This window comes from Neurospora crassa, linkage group IV, assembly GCF_000182925.2.
Source record: "Neurospora crassa OR74A linkage group IV, whole genome shotgun sequence".
In the NCBI taxonomy this organism is placed as follows: Eukaryota; Fungi; Ascomycota; class Sordariomycetes; order Sordariales; family Sordariaceae; genus Neurospora; species Neurospora crassa.
This window is the reverse complement of record NC_026504.1, coordinates 3,888,823-3,908,373: the sequence shown is the minus strand read 5'-3', so window position 1 is coordinate 3,908,373 and position 19,551 is coordinate 3,888,823. Positions and strand designations below refer to the sequence as shown.

At 54.1% G+C, this 19,551-nt stretch overlaps 8 protein-coding genes across 9 annotated transcripts; 3 read left to right on the top strand and 5 right to left on the bottom strand.

Annotated features, from left to right (window-relative positions):
* Positions 1-1,968: 1,968 nt before the first annotated feature.
* Positions 1,969-2,937, bottom strand: NCU16827 (hypothetical protein). The gene has a single exon (XM_011396111.1). The coding sequence runs from the start codon at positions 2,573-2,575 to the stop codon at positions 2,258-2,260; it is 318 nt and encodes a 105-aa protein (XP_011394413.1). The 5' UTR covers positions 2,576-2,937; the 3' UTR covers positions 1,969-2,257.
* Positions 2,938-3,669: 732 nt separating this feature from the next.
* Positions 3,670-7,156, top strand: NCU08009 (DNA replication licensing factor mcm3). The gene is made up of 3 exons (XM_957586.2): positions 3,670-3,972; positions 4,056-6,783; positions 6,857-7,156. Exons 1-3 carry the CDS (start codon positions 3,900-3,902, stop codon positions 6,888-6,890), a joined length of 2,835 nt encoding a protein of 944 aa, XP_962679.1. The 5' UTR covers positions 3,670-3,899; the 3' UTR covers positions 6,891-7,156.
* Positions 6,862-9,815, bottom strand: NCU08008 (adenylyl cyclase-associated protein). Its single transcript, XM_957585.3, has 5 exons — positions 9,546-9,815; positions 9,249-9,395; positions 8,736-8,985; positions 7,834-8,667; positions 6,862-7,776 (listed from the first exon to the last, which is right to left on the bottom strand). Exons 2-5 carry the CDS (start codon positions 9,290-9,292, stop codon positions 7,336-7,338), a joined length of 1,569 nt encoding a protein of 522 aa, XP_962678.3. The 5' UTR covers positions 9,293-9,395; positions 9,546-9,815; the 3' UTR covers positions 6,862-7,335.
* A 282-nt stretch (positions 9,816-10,097) lies between these two features.
* Positions 10,098-12,509, top strand: NCU08007. Of its 2 annotated transcripts, XM_011395986.1 has the most exons (2): positions 10,098-10,848; positions 10,897-12,509. In XM_011395986.1, the coding sequence occupies exons 1-2, from the start codon at positions 10,704-10,706 to the stop codon at positions 12,183-12,185; spliced, it is 1,434 nt and encodes a 477-aa protein (XP_011394288.1). In that variant the 5' UTR covers positions 10,098-10,703; the 3' UTR covers positions 12,186-12,509. The 2 variants fall into 2 exon arrangements, with proteins under 2 accessions (XP_011394288.1, XP_011394287.1); XM_011395985.1 differs by having other exon boundaries at positions 10,571-12,380.
* Positions 12,302-14,979, bottom strand: NCU08006 (hypothetical protein; the record flags this gene model as incomplete). Its single annotated transcript, XM_957583.2, has 3 exons — positions 12,302-14,288; positions 14,348-14,543; positions 14,672-14,979. The coding sequence occupies 3 exons, from the start codon at positions 14,977-14,979 to the stop codon at positions 12,609-12,611; spliced, it is 2,184 nt and encodes a 727-aa protein (XP_962676.1). The 3' UTR covers positions 12,302-12,608.
* Positions 14,980-15,247: 268 nt separating this feature from the next.
* Positions 15,248-15,821, bottom strand: NCU16826 (hypothetical protein; the record flags this gene model as incomplete). The annotated part of the gene is made up of 2 exons (XM_011396110.1): positions 15,248-15,625; positions 15,741-15,821. The coding sequence occupies 2 exons, from the start codon at positions 15,819-15,821 to the stop codon at positions 15,248-15,250; spliced, it is 459 nt and encodes a 152-aa protein (XP_011394412.1).
* NCU08005 (NADPH-adrenodoxin reductase Arh1) lies at positions 15,534-17,778 on the top strand. The gene is made up of 2 exons (XM_957582.2): positions 15,534-16,197; positions 16,267-17,778. Exons 1-2 carry the CDS (start codon positions 15,913-15,915, stop codon positions 17,566-17,568), a joined length of 1,587 nt encoding a protein of 528 aa, XP_962675.2. The 5' UTR covers positions 15,534-15,912; the 3' UTR covers positions 17,569-17,778.
* NCU08004 (electron transfer flavoprotein alpha-subunit) lies at positions 17,560-19,286 on the bottom strand. The gene is made up of 2 exons (XM_957581.3): positions 18,557-19,286; positions 17,560-18,478 (listed from the first exon to the last, which is right to left on the bottom strand). The coding sequence occupies exons 1-2, from the start codon at positions 18,854-18,856 to the stop codon at positions 17,732-17,734; spliced, it is 1,047 nt and encodes a 348-aa protein (XP_962674.2). The 5' UTR covers positions 18,857-19,286; the 3' UTR covers positions 17,560-17,731.
* Positions 19,287-19,551: the final 265 nt, after the last annotated feature.

Here is a 19,551-nt window from a genome sequence, read left to right as displayed (position 1 = left end):
CCATCATCCAGCGTACCAAAGTGATCAGACTACGGCGTACATAGGTGTTTTCTCGTGGCAAACGAGGGTTTGGGCAGACATAATGTGCATGGAGAGGCGTGTTTGATCCAGCATTGGCCAATCTGGTGCGCCCTATAGTCAACGTTCAAGCCGTGATAACCTCTCCGTACGAACAAGAATCTTAACCGTTTGCCAATGGCATCACCGTTCCGAAGAAGATGTGTCCAAGTCTCGAAGGGTATAAACCACGAGTTATACTTGTACCACATGTAACTACCGAACTGCGGTCTTCCGCCTTCAATGACTTTGAGTTGTTGTTGTGGTTGTGTAACAGAAGCTTTATCACTGTTCCCACTAATCATGGCAGAGGCACCCTATCGTGCCTATCCTGAGAACCTACACTACCTTGGAGCCCCGTTCGGCATTACAAAAGAAAAAAGAGGGGTAGCAACAACTCGACTCGGCGTCCCGATCTCGGCCAAATGTCGTGCGCGAAACCCTCTGCCGAAGGTGAGAAGACCGGGCAATCTATTTGGTGACACATAATCTACTCTATGCATTATCTCGACCCAGCTTCATCAACCAACCGTTTACACTTTACTAAGGTTCCCTAGACTAGGAAAGGAAGCAGCACCGCATATCCACTGAGGAGACTAGAGATAGTTTAGCGTGTTGAACCGGCCAGGACCAGGCTTGGTGAGAACGGCGTACGTAGTGTATCTTTATGATTGTCACACGTTTCCGCTTCCGAATTACACTATTCGAAAACGTGTCTTGCCGCTCATCCGAGTCTTTCTCAGCCCAGTCAATTTCACCTGATGTCCATTGGATCAACCTCACCTCTTCGGTTGCCCTCCCTATTCGGGCCTGTAGGTTTGCACGGACCATCGGCACGCCCATGTGTCGCCGCTGCCGATGCCTACCTCTTTCAATGGCGCCGACCGAGTGTTCCCAAAATAAGTACGGGGTGCGACTACATACAACTGCTAAGTACTACCTACTCTATGGTCTCTTGACCGTTCAAGGCCCCCTCCTAGACCGACACAAGCTTCCTGTGCGCGGACCCGAACTTGATATATTTCACTGAAATTCCAAAATCGCACCTGTATACCTAGTGCTGAAGATGCCATCCCATGTGTTACGGATGCATTGCAACATCCACGACACTGGCCACTACCCTCACCAAAGCGAAATCGGCCATGAAACCAATGATCACTGAACGGATAGACATGGTCTTGTGGGGTCCAGTGGCTGTTGGAAAATCGACTCCGTCCCCAATTTCGAACACTGCCGTTCTTCACAGCCCTCGTCCTCGTGGGTTGTGCCTTGCATTAACGGTAGTCAGGCAGCGACCTTCCCCTTCGAGGTACCTCAGTTGTGCGACGAGGCCGCTCGCTTGGTGGTGTGACCGCCAGTGCCGATACCACGGCTATGTGCCTAGGCTGTCATTCGTCGGAGGCGTTGTTGAAGCCATCTAAGCTTGCACCCTTGTGTAACAAGGCTACTCGATATCATAGGACACTAGGTGCCGGATCGTGGTTTGTCTTACTTCAGCCTCCTCGTCTAACTTTGCACGATACCAGCATATGCAATTGAAACATTGGGCTCTGTTTTCAAGGCTTGCGGATGCTTTTGCACTCTCAAGATCTTTCGTTCCTTTTCGCAAGGCTCGCGATACCGTCTTGTTCTGTCCTGGTGCATTATCCAGATGCGAACCCGGGCCCCCCAAAAAAAAAAAAAAAAAAAAAAAAAAAAAAAAAAAAAAAAAAAAAAAAAAAAAATTTCTCTGGAACTAGGCATTGTTGCTGGAGTGACCAAGATCTATTTCTTGGCTATTACGAACTTCAAGATCGGGTCGAGAACACTGTTGCGTTTGACTTGGAAATATTTGCTGACTACATAGCAGGAGACATCACGACACATCTATCACCTCGAAAGAGCGAAACCATTGATTCTCGACCATTCTTTGAAGGGTACAGCGGGTGAAAGTCATCCCGTGCGTAGCTCCGGATGGTGACTTGCTCATGCAGACAAGATAAACCGCCGCTTACCGCTCCTTCTCACAATGACTGTTCGGCATGAGACGGGAACCTCAAGCCAGACCTGTTCCGGGCTCAACAGAGGATCAGACGGCTACAAAGGCCGGGAAGCAACCGGAGCCACCCGACAATTCGATTGGAGGACCCGCTGGGCTTGTGTCAGTCCTTCTCACGGCGCCTCACCAAAGTATGAGGCCCATTCCCGTTTACGGCTGCAGTCACAGCACACTACTGTAACGAACCGCGTCATCCCGAAAGACGATCCAGTCTACCGGGAACCGATTACCGTGTCTACATGATGGAGCTGTACGACATGGACCACAACAGCACAGCTCGTTGACGATAAGGGTGGTTTTCGTCCCGCCTTCGAAGAAATCGTACGACCAGAACCGCAGGAGAGAGTTGATGCTGTATGAGGCTAATGGCAAACGGCATAAAGTTGATGACCATATGTAACTTGCCATAGCCATGTCTGCAAGCGGGCAATGACGGCTCAAGTGAACAGTCGGGAAGTCGAAACAACAAACACAACACATTTCACGGTAGGATCCCGATGGGATCCCGATGGTGATGGGCTCTAGTCGGGTACGAAAACCACGGGAAAATCAAGGAACCAAAGGATGTATTCAGCCGTTGCAGTTGTTGAGCGGAACCTCAAACCTGACTGCCGTGAGAAGAACGGATGTGGGGCAGTAATCGCCGGCTAGGAGCAACGTCTATCGGACCGTTGAAAGTTGATGTAGCATGTGAACGACGCAGCAGGGGAGACAATGATCATGGGGAGCTCAGGATGGCACACTCTGGCTCGCGCTTGGAGCCGTCGAGAATCATCACCCGACTGGGGTCGGTTTTGCTCGAGTACTTGGGCGCTTAGGCTCATAAGTAACATTGGTACCAGTGAAGCTGCGAAAGCCCTGCGTTGGCTTATGGGTTAGAGACTCCAAAGAGTGGATCGAGTAACTTTTAGACACTCGTGGCTTCTTTCCATTTTACACTTTGGTAACAATCACTTTGTTTCACCCATGTCGTCCACTTAACAGGACCCAACAGATGTTGTCCTATGGTCATACTTCAACTGCTAACACGAAGCATAGCACAACTACGAAGTATGAACTTGTAATTTAAAGGCTGGGAGGCACACATGTATGTGAGGTACACACGCTAGTGACCAACAACACTACTGAGGTTTCGGCCGCCTTGAGGTTGTTGTTCTTTCTCTTCTCGTTTTCGGGGCAACACAACGTGGGCTTGCTCGCTGAGGATCAAAGGCCATGCGGAGTACCGAGGTCTTGAAGACACTGTCGAGCCAGACATGGACGCTGGTCAAGTTGAAAAGGCCGAGAGGTACAAGTTAGAAGAGATCAAGCATGTGCAAATTGACCTGGAATGTATGTACAATCTTCGTGGAAGTTTTGTTATCGATAGTAAATGTAACCTGGAAACTACACTGAGTGGAAGTCTGGAGGGCCGAGGTCTGGTGTAGGTGGTTAGATACTGGAAATTACACGCTTCTTGATGGCAATTATGGGTAATGACGGTATCAGGTACAGCCCCGCTTGTATCAATTAAGCCCCCTGCCTGAAGCAAGGGGTTTAGCGCGACTCGCGTGTCGTCGACGCGTTTTCCACTTAAAATCGTATCGTTTCGTTTTGTCACTTTTCCATGGCGGCTCCGCAAGGTGAAGCGCATGCGCCAAAACAAAACATCGGCGACTCTTTCATTCTTCTCCAGCAATCTTTTTGGACGACAAGAACGGAGGCCACAACGACTAGCCTTACTCCGCGTCCGAACCCGTGTTACCTTTGTTTCCCGTCTGTGACACTGGCTTGAAGAGTTGTTCTTTGGATTAATACCTTCAAGATGGATTACAACGCCCTCCGCGACGAGGCCGTACGCGACCGTGTGCGCCAGGCCCAGGAGTTCCTCGATCCTCGTACGTCGAAGCTTGAAGCTGATGCTGGCCCTTTGTTCACGACCGAAGCATGGAACGAAACTAATGGCGAACCTTATCTACAGATGACCAGCACCAGCGAAGCTACAGACCAGACATTGTGTTGATGCTCCAGAAGAACCAGAGGAGACTCGTCGTCAATATCGATCATGTCCGCGATCACAGCTCTGAGGTAGCCGAGGGTCTACTTACCGATCCCTTCAACTGGACCCTCGCCTTCAACCATGCGCTCAAGACTATCGTCAGCACCGTCCCCCAGGCCCGCCCCGATCAAATAGACCCCGACGTCTTATACTATTGTGCCTGGGCTGGCAGCTTTGGTCTACACACCTGCAACCCCAGGACACTGTCCTCCCAACACCTCAACAATATGGTCTCGATCGAGGGCATCGTAACAAGGACGTCCCTGATCCGCCCCAAGGTTGTCAAGAGTGTACACTACAGCGAAGCCAAGAAGACATTCCACTACCGCGAGTACCGCGACCAGACCATGACGAACGGCATTGTCACCAACAGCGTCTACCCGCGCGAAGACGAGGAGGGCAACCCGCTCGAGACCGAATACGGCTTTTCGACCTACCGCGATCACCAGACCATTTCCATCCAGGAAATGCCGGAGAGGGCACCTGCTGGTCAGCTGCCCCGAGGCGTCGATGTGATTCTCGACGATGACCTGGTAGACCGCGTCAAGCCTGGCGACCGTATCCAGCTCGTCGGTATTTTCCGGACGTTGGGTAACAGAAACACAAACCACAATAGCGCCCTGTTCAAGACGGTCATTCTGGCCAACAACATCGTCCTGCTGTCCTCCAAGTCGGGTGGTGGTGTGGCTACAGCTACCATTACCGACACCGATATTCGCAATATCAACAAGATTTCCAAGAAGCCAAAAGTTTTCGAGTTGCTTTCACAGTCACTGGCTCCCAGTATCTACGGACATGACTACATCAAGAAGGCTATCCTGCTTATGCTGCTGGGCGGCATGGAGAAGAACCTGGAGAACGGTACACATTTGAGAGGTGACATCAACATCCTGATGGTCGGTGATCCTTCCACCGCCAAGTCGCAGCTCCTTCGTTTCGTCCTCAACACTGCTCCATTGGCTATTGCCACGACTGGTCGTGGTTCTTCCGGTGTTGGTTTGACTGCTGCTGTCACATCCGATAAGGAGACTGGCGAGCGTCGTCTGGAGGCTGGTGCCATGGTTATGGCTGACCGTGGCGTCGTCTGTATTGATGAGTTCGACAAGATGTCAGACATCGATCGTGTTGCCATCCACGAAGTCATGGAACAGCAAACTGTTACCATTGCCAAGGCCGGTATTCACACCTCCCTTAACGCCCGTTGCAGTGTTATCGCCGCGGCCAACCCTATCTTTGGACAGTACGACACCCACAAGGATCCTCACAAGAACATCGCCTTGCCCGACTCCCTCCTGTCGCGTTTCGATCTTCTCTTCGTAGTCACCGACGACATCGAGGACACCCGTGACCGACAGGTATCCGAGCACGTCCTTCGCATGCACCGCTACCGCCAACCCGGCACCGAGGAGGGTGCTCCTGTGCGCGAGAACGCCGGTCAGGCCCTCAACGTCGCCCTCAACGGGCAATCCGAGTCCCAAAAGCCCACCGAGATGTGGGAGAAGTACGACGCCATGCTGCATGCCGGAATCAAGGTGCCCAGCGGCCGCGGGTCTGCCAACAAGAAGCCCGAGATCCTCAGTATCCCCTTCATGAAGAAGTATATTCAATACGCCAAAACGCGCATCAAGCCGGTACTGACGCAGGAGGCTTCCGACCGCATTGCTGACATCTACGTGGGCCTGCGCAACGACGACATGGAGGGCAACCAGCGCAAGACGTCGCCCATGACGGTCCGTACGCTCGAGACGCTCATCCGTCTGGCCACCGCCCACGCCAAGGCACGCCTGTCCAACCGCGTCGAGGAGCGTGACGCCGCCGCTGCCGAGTCCATCCTCCGCTTTGCCCTTTTCAAGGAGGTGGTCCAGGACGAGTCGCGCAAGAAGCGCAGAAAGACCCGACCCGCCGAGGGCGAGGATGGCATGTCCTCCGACTCTGACGACTCTGATGACGATGACGACGACGTGGCAACTCAAACCACCACAGCCCGCTCCAGCGCTGCCAGAGCTTCTCGCGCTTCCCGCGCTTCCCAACGCGCCAGCCGACGCACTCCCGCCAATGGCGCTTCCTCCTCCTCCGCAGCAAACGCCAACGGCACTCCCAGAGAGGAAGAAGAAACCCAAGGAGCAGAAGAAGAGGAAGAAGACATCTACGACGCCACCCCGCGCCGCTCAACAAGATCTGCTCGCACAACCGGCGACTCACAACCATCCTTCGCCTCTTCCCTTCCCGCCTCGCAACTTCGCTCCACTCGCTCCCAACGATCATCTCGTCGCACCGCTCAGAACCAAGACGACGAAGAAGAACTCGCCTCCGGAGCCGCCAACCTCAACGTCGACGAAGACGAAGACGAAGAAATGGACGTTGACGGCGAAGCCGCCCCAGAAAACCAAGAAGAGGAAGAGGAGGAAGAAGAGGAAGAAGAAGATGAGGAGCCAGCACCAATAAGCGAGCACCGTCTTGACGTTTTCCGTCGGGCGCTCGGTCCGTTGTTGAACTCGGGACTTTTCGAGGACGACGCTGCGGATGTGGATGAGCTGATCAAGGCTGTTAATGAGAAGATTCCCGGAGGCAGGAGAGGCGGTGAACAAAAGTTTGAGAAGGAGGAGGCGCTGCAGGCGTTGAGGGAGATGACGGAACGGAATCAGTTGATGTGAGTTACCCTTCGCTTGATATTGTGAGGTGTGATGATGTCGAGGAATGATGCTAACGCTGTTTGATGATAGGTATACCGATGGTCAGCTAGTGTACAAAATCTAGTCTGGTGGACTGGAAAGGTTAAAAAACCGAATTGATGCTGTGTCTAGGAAACAGGTAGAGATGATTTTAGGTGGGTCATAGATATGGATGAGAAAAGTACTACGGCGGAAATGGTCTAGACAGAGAGACATGCCATAAACAGCCAAGTTTTGTCATTGATAGGCAAAGGTGTTCGGCGTTTTTTTCAATTGAAATAGGAACGTCATGAGATGATATGGTTCTTGAAAATGATGATGGGTACTGTCGAGTTGGCATACCTGCGGGATTGAAGATGATTTCACGCCCGCTTCAGAACATGCCATCCACGAATATTCAAATCAAGGCGTGCTATTATGTAAATTGGAGAATATGTGACAACAACGCTCACGATCAGAACCAAACGCCACCTCGCATCAAGCTACTCACTTTTTCCGACAATCTCGACGAAGCAGCGACCAAATATGAATTAACCACAGTGAGAAACGATCTCGCTGATAAGCTCCTTCTTCTCGGGATCGTAATACGAGCAGATTTGGGAAGGAAGAGGAAGCTCCTTGGAGTCGTCGTTCTCGTCCACAACCATGATATTGACGTTGTCCGTCTTGCTCTGGAACACCCTTGTCGAGATGCTCTCCTTGCTCAGCCAGATTGTGGCTTGCTCGACTTGATCCAAAAGCACAGTGGGGATCGTCTCGTTGACTTGGAGCTGGAAGTTCTTGGACCTGACAACGTCGACAGTAGAAACAAGAGTGTCCACAATAAGCGACACCTTGTCGCAGTTGTCAATGTTGACAGCGTTGGCCTTGCCCTTGACGACGATGACGACTTCATTACACCTGCTGATGAGGATGGACTGGGAAATGGAGGCCTCGATCTCAACGTTGCCAGCGGCAGCATCGTAGTTTTCCTAAAGCACTGTCAAAAACCTTGAATTTACACCACAATGTCCGGCTGGAGAACTTACAATAATCCACTTGTTGCCCTCGAGAGCCTTCTTTGCAGGTTTCTTCGCACGCATACTCTCAGGCTTGGGCGGCTTGGTTCCAGGCGGCGCAGGGCTCTTGGACCGTGCCGCTGGTCCGTCGGGAACGGTTGATCCTGCCCTGAGGGAAGGGTTCTTGTGTGTCATCTGCGACTTGTCGACCTTCTTGAGACCCTTTGTAACTGCTTCGCCCTTGTTGAGCTCAGACATGACGGAACTGAAACCACCCGGTTGGGCCGGTTCCGCCTTCTGCTCATTAATCTTGAGTACCGGAGGAGGTCCAGGAGGAGGAGGTGGCGGAGGAGGAGCTCCTCCGGACGGGGCTGGAGACGCGGCAGGTGCCGAGGGAGCGCTGCCGGATTCAAGACACTGGACGACCTCCTTGTAAGGCTTGCCGTTAGGGTTCCACACAATGCCGTTGTTGTAGTAATCCTTGGCATATTCCGACAAGTCTTTGAAGATCTGGTAGAAGGTCTTGACCCATTCTGTATGCTGGGGATCAGTGTTTTTGTTTGCCTGCATGACTCTGTTGCCCAGGTATTCGGCAGATGACAGGCTTTCATCAATGAGCTTGTCAGGCCTAGACTGAACAGTGATCCAAGCGAGGAGCATGATTCCATCGGCCACCATGCCGAGGTGGTTGAAGAAGGGAGAACCGCGGTTCTTGTCCTTGATTTCCTGAGTGGCCTGGATGGCCTCGCTGATAGGCTTGATAGCCTCCTGGAAATCGACCGAGTTCATGTCGAGCTTCTTGGACTGGGAGGCGGCGAGTAGGAACTTGCGCGTCTCGGCAAATCCCTTGAGGACACTCGCAGCCTGATAAAAATGGTCAGCTTCCCGCTCTCTGCCCACAAAATAGATCCAGAACTGTGCAGGATAGGTACCTGCTCAGCAACCAAGCCACCGATAAGATTGCTGGTCTTAACATATTTCTGAACAGTTTGGTTCAAGAAGTCGTCGAACTTTTCGACAGATTCGGGAATTGGTACTGCGGCAGCGGGTGCAGGAGTGGACACAGCAGTGGACGCGGGGGCGGAGGGGGCGGAGGAAGCCGGCTCAATGACGGCCTGGGAGCCAATAGGGGGGATGGTGGACGAAGCCATATCCTCCAGACGGAGGGTGGCCGCCTCAAGTCTGCGCAAGTACTTAGCAACGTGCCTTGACCATTATTCACTCGTAGTCTTTTTTTTTTCTTTCTCGCTTTGCGCCGATTTTTCTGGCGCATTCCTTGCTCGGGGACTGGATCTTCGTCGTCCTAGCCTCAGAGCGGCTCCCATGGAATCGGCATGGCTAAGAATGCGCCAGGTAAAATAATGGGCAATGCGGGTGTTGTAGAAGAAAGCAACTATTCGTAGGTGTGGCGATATCAAGTTGCGGTAAAGAAAGCTGAAGCGTACCTCTTGATCAAGGTGACCAAGTTGTGCATATTGTTGGTCGCCATTGTGATTATGATGGTCCCTTAGGCGGGACTTTGGAAACGTAGTAGGCTTCGCGGTCGAGTAATATAGAAGTTGGAAGGAGCAAGGTGTACTCTGTGATTAGAACTGTCGGTGCCAGCTTGCGGTATTAGCGATCCTGCCTTGATGATGATGTGAAGAGAGTGCCGTGGGCAGACCCGGATACCTCCGGTGGAAGAGAGCTCGTTGAAACAGAGGGAAGGTATCGTCCTGAATATCTTGATGAGAAGCACTTACCCTTTTCGCTGAACCGTATAATTTACAAGGAATAAGAAGATATCGCTAGATGGAGAAAGAGGAAGAAAAGAGTCCCGAAACTTGCACAAGGAGGAGGTCTGGGAAGGTGTAGTTAGGTGCCCCAAGATCTGCTGTGCTGGAACATGGGATGTCTGAAGGTTGACGGTCCGGGCTGACAACTCGTCGATTGGAACCCCTCGTCACACAACCCCTACCTAGCACGGGCATCTGCCCCTGGCGCCTGCCATGCTTGTACACTGCCTACGGGCGGCCACAGTGTACGGGGCACACCTTCTGTAGACGCAGCACGCTAGGTGATGAGCTGCTTCCCCACGATAGCTTCATAGTGGGGTCATGGTGGGTCGTCTCATCCATCGTTTAAAATTACGCGTTTCGGGACATCCTCCAACAAGAAAGAACGAACACCTTGCTGGCCGCTCTCACGACTCTGCAGTAGACTAGAGTGCACGGCCACCAAAAGCCCGCTGGGCGTACAGGCACCATCCACGCCTCATATCCACATATGAGTTACCACCTCACCAAGCATACCTAAACAAAAACAACAAGTCACATCGTGCTACTGCAACCGGATCAACAACAAGCACTCTCCCCGTTCAGAAGCTCGCTGCTTGTTTAGCTGTGTATATACGAGAACGGTAATGCTGATGCTGATGCTGAAGACTTGACATGAGTAGGTCTGCACAAGCAGTCATTTAAAGTGTCGAGGATCGAGATGACAGGATCGATCCCATAACCTCCCGTCCCGCGGGTCCGTCCCCTTTCTCCATTCCTACGCCTCGCAGTAAAAAACCTACCCCAGATAGCTGATTCTAGCTAATAAGACGTTGAGTTATCAAAACATCAGGCTCTTTATGCTTTATGCCGCCTGATGGTCAGGCAGAAATAGCAGACTAGCAATAGAGGTAGCCTAGCCAGTAGCCACATCAATATCTACATACGCGTCCATCTTTCCAAATAGGTCTTCATCCCTCCATCGGTGTCTCACTCTCATAACCCCTTTCAGTGTCACTCACTTACATAGCCCACACCCACCTGTTGTCTATCATCGCCTGGCCGTTGCCGCGTCGTACTCGCATACACTCCTTTCAAGCGTCCACTACAATTGATTGATCCTACACAGTCACCACAGAGAACAATATGACAGACAATAACGGCAACCCGGAAGTGCCCGGCCAAAGTCCAGACGATGTTGACAAAGCCTCGGATGAGAGCTCAGAATGGCAAGATATCAACGACACTCCCTCAATAATAGACTTTGTCACCCTCGGCATGTTCATCATCGGTAAGTGCCCAGGAACCACAATCAGGCACCAACTAAGCACCCCATCAGATGAAATCGAATACCCTCCGCCCCGTCCTCCATCAACCAACGTCTTAGGAGGCGCCGGCTCCTACTCCGCCCTCGGCGCCCGCCTCTTCTCTCCAGCTCCGGACCTCTCCCGCACCGTGGGCTGGATCGTCGATCAGGGCTCCGACTTCCCCCAGGCCATCACCGATCTCATCACCGGCTGGTCCACCTCGGCCGTCTTCCGCCATGACCCCACCCGGCTCACCACCCGCGGCTGGAACGGCTACGTCGGCTCCTCGGAGCGCCGCGAATTCAAGTACACCACTCCCAAGAAACGACTGACGGCCGCCGACCTGGTCGGAACCCCCTTGTTGAAGGCTAAAGCCGTGCACATGGTCTGCAGTCCCAACCGCTGCAAAGAGTTGGTGGAGGAGATCATCACCCTTCGCAAGCGCGAAGCCCGACTTGCTGCTGCTGCCGCCTCCAACAAGAACAACAACAATAACGACAACGACGACGATTGCGACGATGTTGATGACGACACCAACGACCCCAACGCCTACACCCGCCCCTTAATCATCTGGGAACCAGTCCCCGATCTCTGCACCCCCTTCGAGTTACTAAACTGCACCAACGCCCTCCCACTGGTCGACATCTGCAGCCCCAACCACGCCGAGCTAGCCGGGTTCATGGGCACCGACGGCCTCGACCCGGAAACGGGCGAGATCAGCGTCGAGCAAGTAGAGCGCAACTGCGAACAGCTGCTGGCCAGCATGCCGCTGACGACGTACACGCTGGTGGTCAGGGCCGGGGAGAAGGGCTGCTATGTTGCCAAGAATGGGGGGCGAAGGAGGAAACAGCCACCTATGAAAAGGGGAAAGAAGAAGAAGATGAAGGTAGGGCTGGACGCCCGAAACTTCCACGGCGGTCTACAGCACGACACAGACATGATGTCTCTCTTTGCCGGACTTTTGCAAGATATGGAAGACCGGAACAACGAGGATGACCCGTTCGGTCGTTTCGATGTCGAGGAGGGGATCGAGGTCGATTCGGGGATCGAGAGGTGGCTGCCCGCTTACCACACGGACGCCACAAAGGTCGTCGATCCCACGGGAGGTGGGAACACGTTCCTGGGTGGGTTGGCGGTGGCGTTGGCGAGGGGAAAGAGCATCGAGGAGGCGTGTGCGTGGGGCAGCGTGGCAGCAAGTTTTGCCATTGAGCAGGTGGGAGTACCGGAGCTGGGGATGGATGTGGAGGGGAGAGAGACGTGGAATGGGGAGAGGGTGGAGGAGAGGTTGAGTGGGTATCTGGAGAGGGTCGGATTGTTGTGAGAGCTTTTTGTGATGTTGATGATTGAGTTAGAGACGTGACGGCGGGTTGACTTGATCATACCTAACGGCTAGAGAGATGGTCACAAAGATAACAGGGATGAGAGAAAGAGTTGATTGTTATGACCTTTAGGAAACGTATAGACATAGAACGACTATCTGGGTTGAAACTTTCGCAACCTTATAGACCTAACTACCAAGACATACAATGCGCCACGCTCAGCTTTTCGTAACAGTGATATCATGCCTTTGAACATCGAAAACCCATCCGTTTAACTCCAGAACCTGCTAGCTAGACGCAGAAAAACCGCTTGAATAATCCATCTTCATCATGACATTATTCCAACAACGTAATCATTCGTTCATCACCCACAGAAATCATCCTTCTTGGATCCAAGTAGGCATCCAAACTTGCTATCATGCCCACTAAGCATTGGTAACTGTCAGCCTCTTCTTATCCTGCCTCCCTCCCTCTGTTATATCCTCCGAAAAGCCAAACCCACCAGCCATGCCCTCCTCAGCCACCTTCCCACTGACATGTCTTTGCCTACCTGCTCCTGCTCCGCTATAACTGAAATCGTAGTCATGGCCAGACGAAACCACCCGGTAATTAGCAGGGTGGCCTGCAAGCAAAGTTGAAGGTATGTCAGAGGTACTAGGATCGTAGGGCTTTGCTCCTCCTCCTTCTCCTCCTCCTCCTCCTCCTCCGCCGCCGGAAATGGCAGCAGAAGAAAACAAAGCCTCGGGTTGAATGGAGGAATCTCGGTTCCTCATTGGTTCCTGGCTGTCTGGTTGAAGATGTTGGGTTTTCGGAGGTTGGCGGACTTTCTTGATGTTCAACGGGTTCAAATTCAACGGACGAAGAATCGACTCGCGCAAGCGGCTGAAGGGGGTGATAGACCTTTCTGGCCCCAGCTCCGAGTCGATAAGCAGAGTCGGCGAAGAAGGGTTGGAGCGCAAGGGGTTGGGGTGCAGGTCTGCGAGATCGATGTCGTCGTCGTCGTCATGGCTGTTTCGATAGCCCAATTTGTGGTTGTCGCGGGCTGCCCCGGAACGAGGAGGAGAGGAGGGGCTCTGTTGCCGTTGCAAATGCTGATGCTCGTCGTCGGAGTCGTGAGTGTCGTAGTAACTGGTTAGGGCTTCGTAGGCGCGGTTGCCGCGCTTGTTGTTATTGTTGGCGCCGCCGCCGCCATTCTTTTGGGCCTCCTTCATGGTGCGGTTGCGCTCGTGGGTGCGGTTGAAGAGGGACTCGGTGGTATACCAGGTTTCTTGGAACTTGCCGCCGCGTGGCTTTTGTGACTGTTGGGGTGGTTTGGTTGGGGACATGGAGGTAGGGGAGGCGGTTAACTGCTCGCCCTTGTTGTACGAGGTGTTGGGTCGACTGGAAGCGAAGCTGTCGCGGGGGTTAGCAGCACCCCGGCTGGCGAATGGGACCTGGTCGGAATAGGAGCCGTGATAGGAGGACCGAGGAGGCATAGAACTGCGTGGTGAGTTGCCGGGTGTAATCTGGTATTGGCGGTGTGGGAGGTCTACCGTGACCCGAGACTCGCGCTTGCCAGAGGACCGCTCAGAAAAATCAGAGCTCTGCCGGGTATGCGTGAAGGGGATAGCGCGTGGGCGGACGAGCTCGTCACCGTTGGGAATGCTGGAGTCACGGTGACTACCAGCGGCTGTGCCGGGTTGCTTGGCGTCGTCGAGATACGTCGAGATGGAAACGACCGAGGACTTGTTCCTCTTGTGTGCGCGCGAGGTGAGATGATCTTCCAAGGGGTTCATATCCGGCGGCATCTTGCAGATGCGCCAGAACTGGATGGCGAGGAAGGTTGAGATACCGATGGAAACCACATGGAGTGCGCCGGCGCCGATCAGTCCGTACTGGACGGCCGGGAGGAAGTACTGAAGCACCGACTTGTCGGAAAGAAGGGTACCCCATGTAGCGCCATCCTTGCGGATCGTATACACGCCATATGCATACACTAGACAAGCGACAATGTCGACAATAATGACACCAAAATGGTAGGCAGCTGTAGACATTGGCGCCCGCGCACCGGCAGGTCGCCGCAGGTGGTAAACGCCATAACCTGTGTGAAGTGTGGCGACACCAAGCTACATGCGAACTATGGTCAGTATGTTGTCTGTGGTGGACAAGATGACACTTTACATACCGCAATCCTGATGATCAAGCCAGGCACATCTTTCATGTTGTTCAACATGATCATGATCACCAGCAAGCCAGCCGCACCAATGAACTGAAGCAGCCTAAAGACCAACTGAACCTTCCTCATGCTGATGATCCATCTTTTGGACCTAGGGCCCATGGGCCGGAAACTCTTGGTAGTGCGCTCTGAAGGAGGGAAGGCACTGGATCAATCGCAACTTGTTGTCAGTCACCGGCACTTGAAGTATTTCACGACCGACAGCCACCATTTCTCCCTTGCAGTGAGACCCGGGTATGGAAGACTGTATGGAATTTTTCTTTAGCTACATACTCTGGATGGACATTGAATGAGACAAGCGGGCCGTCCGGCTTTGGTTTGGGCTTGGGCTTGTCGAAGCTTGCTCTTGTAACGGCCTTGGGGTCGAACAGTTTTGGTGGTAGACGATCGTCAACACTGTACCTGACGGGGTCGTAATCGTACAAGACAAGCGGGCCGTCCGGCTTTGGTTTGGGCTTGGGCTTGTCGAAGCTTGCTCGTGTAACGGCCTTGGGGTCGAACAGTTTTGGTGGAAGACGATCGTCGAGACTGTACCTGACGGGGTCGTAATCGTACAGGAAGGGTTGACTAGGGCCTCCCATTTTGGCGATGGCGCTGCTGTTGTTTAAGAGGTTTGATGCTGAAAACACCGGATAGTCGCTGTCACCCGAGTGTTGAAAAGAGATGTGGTTCAGCAATGGAAGGACGAATTATCGGACAATCATTCCGGTTCCATGTGACGACATGTCTCTTGAAGAAATCGGGCTAGCTCAATGGGCCTCGGGGTAGGTAGGTTTCTCAACCCAAAATCCATCCCGTGTCTCCCCCCCCACCCTGCAGGAAGAAGTCGACGGAACTTGGCTCGCAGTTTTAGAGGGAGGCTGGAAGCTGAGTGAAACTTATCGGCGCCTTGTTGGCTCGGCAACCGCGCAGGTACGCGCTGCCGGGCGCCCGAATGGGCTTGGATGCCCCCAAAGAACCCCTGTCATCGCCCTTGGCGATTTGGTACAGACCCCGTTCAGCCCGTATCGTCGTTCGGTGGCTGGATGCACCAGTCGCGTCGCAACATGGGCCGGATGGAAGCCGCAGCGACCAATGGCTTCTGATCATTTCCATTTCGTGGAACATGGTCGAGGGAGGAGGTTTTGGATCGCGGTAATCATCCATCAGTGTATGTATCTCGGGATACCTTACATAGATGGTGACGATGGAAGGGAGCCTCGTTGACGGGATAGAAAGAAGGGTGTCCTGGGACCTTTGTGCAATGGAGCTGTCAGCGGTGCGCAACTCCGGTCGGTGCCGTGAAATCCGCTAAAGATCTTGACGTTCCCCGGATTTGGAGACCCACAAAACCCGAACTCACGGGCGGTCGAGTCACCTCGTGCCTTCCCGCCGTGCCCGGCTGCCCACCGAGATGATCTGCGCTGCAAGAAACATGAGCCATTGATGACCGAACATCTTGAGCTTTGACTCCTAACAGAAGTTCATCCGTCTCGTTACATCATTTGCCAACGAATTTGTTTGACCATTTGAAAATGACTTTTGTCGCGCGGGTAAAGCCCGGGGCACTTGGGTTGCGCGGAAGATGGCCATCGCAAGTACATGCGCCGCGCCGAATGTACTCTCAGCATCCGGCTCACCATACCAGTCCTGAACATCCCCTCCGGGTCGCCGTCATTGGTTCCGGCCCGGCCGGCTTTTATACCACTTACAAGCTTATGGCCAAGATCCAGGGGACAAAGGTGGACATGTACGAGTCTCTACCGGTGCCCTTCGGCCTCGTGAGATTTGGTGTTGCTCCGGATCACCCTGAAGTCAAGGTCTCTCTCTCCATGCTTCATCGTCTCATACTTGATTTCAAATAGGCAACACACTGACACACCTTCCAGAACTGTCAAGAAAAGTTTGAAGAAGTTGCCTCATCCCCAGATTTCAGATTCATTGGAAATGTCTCCGTCGGCACCAAGTCCGACCACCCCGACGGCCTCACTGTACCTCTCGCCAGTCTCTTCCGGCACTATAACGCCATCATCTTTGCCTACGGCGCCGCTCAGGACCGTAAGCTCGGCATCCCCGGCGAGGACCAGTTAAAGGGCGTCTACTCCGCCCGCGAGTTCGTCGGCTGGTACAACGGCCTTCCTCAGCACGCCAACCTCAACCCGGATCTCACCCAAGGCGAGGAAGCCGTCGTTATCGGCCAAGGCAACGTAGCTTTGGACGTGGCCCGCATGCTCCTCGAAGACGTTGACGTCCTTCGCAAGACCGACATCGCCGCACACGCCCTCGAAACCCTCTCCCAGAGCCGGGTAAAGCGGGTCCATGTCGTCGGCAGAAGAGGACCTATGCAAGCGGCCTTCACCATCAAGGAGGTCCGCGAACTAATGAAGCTTTCCAACGTGTCCTTCCACCCCGTCGACACCTCCCTCCTCCCACCCGACCTGAAGTCCCTTCCCCGCGCACCACGCCGGCTGATGGAGATGCTAGCCAAGGGCACCACGGCCATTTCGCAATCACCCTCTGAAACCGCCAAGTCGTGGTCTCTCGACTTTTGCCTAACACCCAAGGCCTTCTCCCCTTCTTCTTCTTCTTCCACTCCCACATCAACCCAACTAGCATCGACAACCTTTGAACGTACCACCCTCTCACCATCCCCCTTCGACCCCAACGCTTACGCCCTACCCACTGGCGAGACCCTCACCCTCCCTTCGTCGATAGCCTTCCGATCCATCGGGTACAAATCCACTCCTCTGCCTGAGTTCTCAGACATCAACATCCCCTTTGACGAGCGCCGAGGGATCATCAGCAATGACGGCCGTGGCCGCGTGCAGCACGAGGAGCGCACCCGCGGGGCGGAGATGTCGCATGGTAGTTTTCCCGGGCTGTACTGCGCGGGGTGGGTCAAGACAGGTCCGACGGGAGTGATTGCTTCGACGATGGAGAACGCATTTGCTACGGCTGATGCGATCATTGAGGATTGGGTGAGCAGGACGCCATTTTTGAATGCGGATCGGAACGTGCATGGGTGGGAAGGGGTGAAGAGTGAAGTGCTAAAGAGTGGGGATGACAAGAGGGTGGTTGATTGGCAGGGTTGGAGGAGGATTGACGAGGCGGAGAGGGATCGGGGGAGGGAAACGGGGAGGTCGAGGGAGAAGTTCACGAGGACGGGGGAGATGCTGAACGTTCTAGGGTAAGATACGAGAGGCTTAGCGCGTTGGGGTGAGATACCCCAAGCCTGGCTGTGATGGCTGTAGGATATCCAGTGTTTTTTTGTTGTATACTATTTAGCCAAATGGTTTGTACATATTCTTCTCATTTTTTTATTTATTTCGTACAACATACATATCACAGATATGACTACGCGCTTTTGAGCTTCTCAGTAAGCTCAGGCACCTTTTCGAACAAATCACCAACCAAGCCAACGTCTGCCACCTGGAAGATGGGTGCCTCGGGGTCCTTGTTAATGGCAGCAATGACCTTGCTGTCCTTCATACCCGCCAAGTGCTGGATGGCACCAGAGATACCAACAGCGAGGTAGAGCTGAGGAGCAACGACCTTGCCGGTCTGGCCGACCTGCAAGCTGTTGTCGGCATAACCGCTGTCGACGGCCGCACGGGAAGCACCAATGGCTGCGCCGAGAGAATCAGCAAGGGGGAGCATGATCTTGTCGAACTCCTCCTTGGACTTGAGACCGCGGCCACCAGAGACAACCTTCTCGGCGGTCGAGAGATCAGGGCGATCCGACTTGGCAAGGTCCTCGGAAACCCACTCAGTGGTGCTCTCAGCCTTGGGGTCGACACCGTCCTCGACGGCAGCAGAGCCGGAACCGACAGCGGCAGGGGCGAAAGCGGTACCGCGGACGGTGATGATCTTGATGGGGTCGGTGGACTCGACGGTCGCAATGGCGTTACCGGCGTAGATGGGGCGCACAAAGGTGTTCTCGGACTCGACGGCGGTGACATCAGAGATCTGCTGGCTGTCGAGGAGAGCGGCGACGCGGGGCATCAGGTTCTTGCCGAAAGCCGTCGCGCTGGCGAGGATATGGGTGTAACCGCCCTTCTTGATGTTCTCAACCAGGAGAGGAGCGTAGTTCTCGGGGAGGCCCTGTTGGACAAAACGAGTTGCGCCGTGTTAAGTCAACCGATGCACAAACTGACGACAGCCGGGCGCATAACCACCAACCTTGTCGTAGGCGCCGTTTTCGACGACAATGACCTTCTCGACACCCTCAACCTTGGCCGCCTCCTCGGCAACGGCCTTCACATTGCTGCTGGCGATGAAAGCATGGATGGGACCACCGAGCTTCTGGGCCGCGGTAACGGCGCTGAGGGATCCCGGGTTGAGCTTGCCATCTCTTTGCTCGAGGACGGCGAGGGCGGACAGTAACCTGCGGAGCGCGGCGGGGGATCTGAGGGTAGTGGAGGCGGTGGTGAACCGGGGACGAGTCAGGGCCGAGAACGCCCGAGCACCGGCCGACAGCATTGTGTATGGATTTGGGTATGTGGATGGAACGGCGTCCGGAGGGCGGTTCGGTGGTCGGAAGAGCTGGAAAGTTGTGTCGAAATCGAATATAGATCTAGTTGATTTGATCTCGGCGACTGACTGTGGAGCGACGAAGGAACGGAGACGGGGGACGGAGGACGGGGAACGGGGATCGATCGGGGACCCGGTGACTGGGTGAGCAATGAATCGATGCCAATGACGCTTCAATGGATCGACGTGTAGGCCTACGACGGCCCGAGGTACGGCAGTATGCAACTGGAAGTAGGTGGGTCAATGGCGACCCCCCAGGTCCGGGGCCGCTATGGAAAGGTACCTCTACCTCTAGTAGCACACAGCGCGACGGCAGGTCAACCCCCTGTAGGTAGCTTCAGCACAGCAACAGCGACTATCGGCCAAAAGCGGGCGGGGTGATGGGCTACTTTTTGGCGGGGAACGGCCCAGGGGCAGCTGAAATTCAGTCCCATGCAGTGTAGGTACCTAGGTACACGGAGGCATGTGGCGGGAGAAACCATGAATATGTGGCTAACACAGCAGTATTATGTGGCTTGTGCCTGGGTGACTACAGTATTGTCCCCTGATTCTGCATATAATCCAGACCCAAAAATCTTATGCACTAGTTGGCATATATGCACTTTCTGGAGGCGGGGCCAGGCCCAAATAGCAAATTCAGACCT

Coding starts and splice junctions, on each gene's coding strand:
- NCU08007 (XM_011395985.1), top strand. CDS start 10,704: ATGACAGACAATAACGGCAACCCGGAAGTGCCCGGCCAAAGTCCAGAC.
- NCU08005 (XM_957582.2), top strand. CDS start 15,913: ATGACTTTTGTCGCGCGGGTAAAGCCCGGGGCACTTGGGTTGCGCGGA. Junction 16,198..16,266: donor CGGATCACCCTGAAGTCAAG/GTCTCTCTCTCC, acceptor CACACCTTCCAG/AACTGTCAAGAAAAGTTTGA.
- NCU08004 (XM_957581.3), bottom strand. CDS start 18,856: ATGCTGTCGGCCGGTGCTCGGGCGTTCTCGGCCCTGACTCGTCCCCGG. Junction 18,479..18,556: donor AAAACGGCGCCTACGACAAG/GTTGGTGGTTAT, acceptor TTTGTCCAACAG/GGCCTCCCCGAGAACTACGC.
- NCU08008 (XM_957585.3), bottom strand. CDS start 9,292: ATGGCGACCAACAATATGCACAACTTGGTCACCTTGATCAAGAG. Junction 8,986..9,248: donor TTGGTCACCTTGATCAAGAG/GTACGCTTCAGC, acceptor GTACTTGCGCAG/ACTTGAGGCGGCCACCCTCC. Junction 8,668..8,735: donor GTGGCTTGGTTGCTGAGCAG/GTACCTATCCTG, acceptor CATTTTTATCAG/GCTGCGAGTGTCCTCAAGGG.
- NCU16827 (XM_011396111.1), bottom strand. CDS start 2,575: ATGTGTTGTGTTTGTTGTTTCGACTTCCCGACTGTTCACTTGAGCCGT.
- NCU08009 (XM_957586.2), top strand. CDS start 3,900: ATGGATTACAACGCCCTCCGCGACGAGGCCGTACGCGACCGTGTGCGC. Junction 3,973..4,055: donor CCAGGAGTTCCTCGATCCTC/GTACGTCGAAGC, acceptor CCTTATCTACAG/ATGACCAGCACCAGCGAAGC. Junction 6,784..6,856: donor ACGGAACGGAATCAGTTGAT/GTGAGTTACCCT, acceptor GTTTGATGATAG/GTATACCGATGGTCAGCTAG.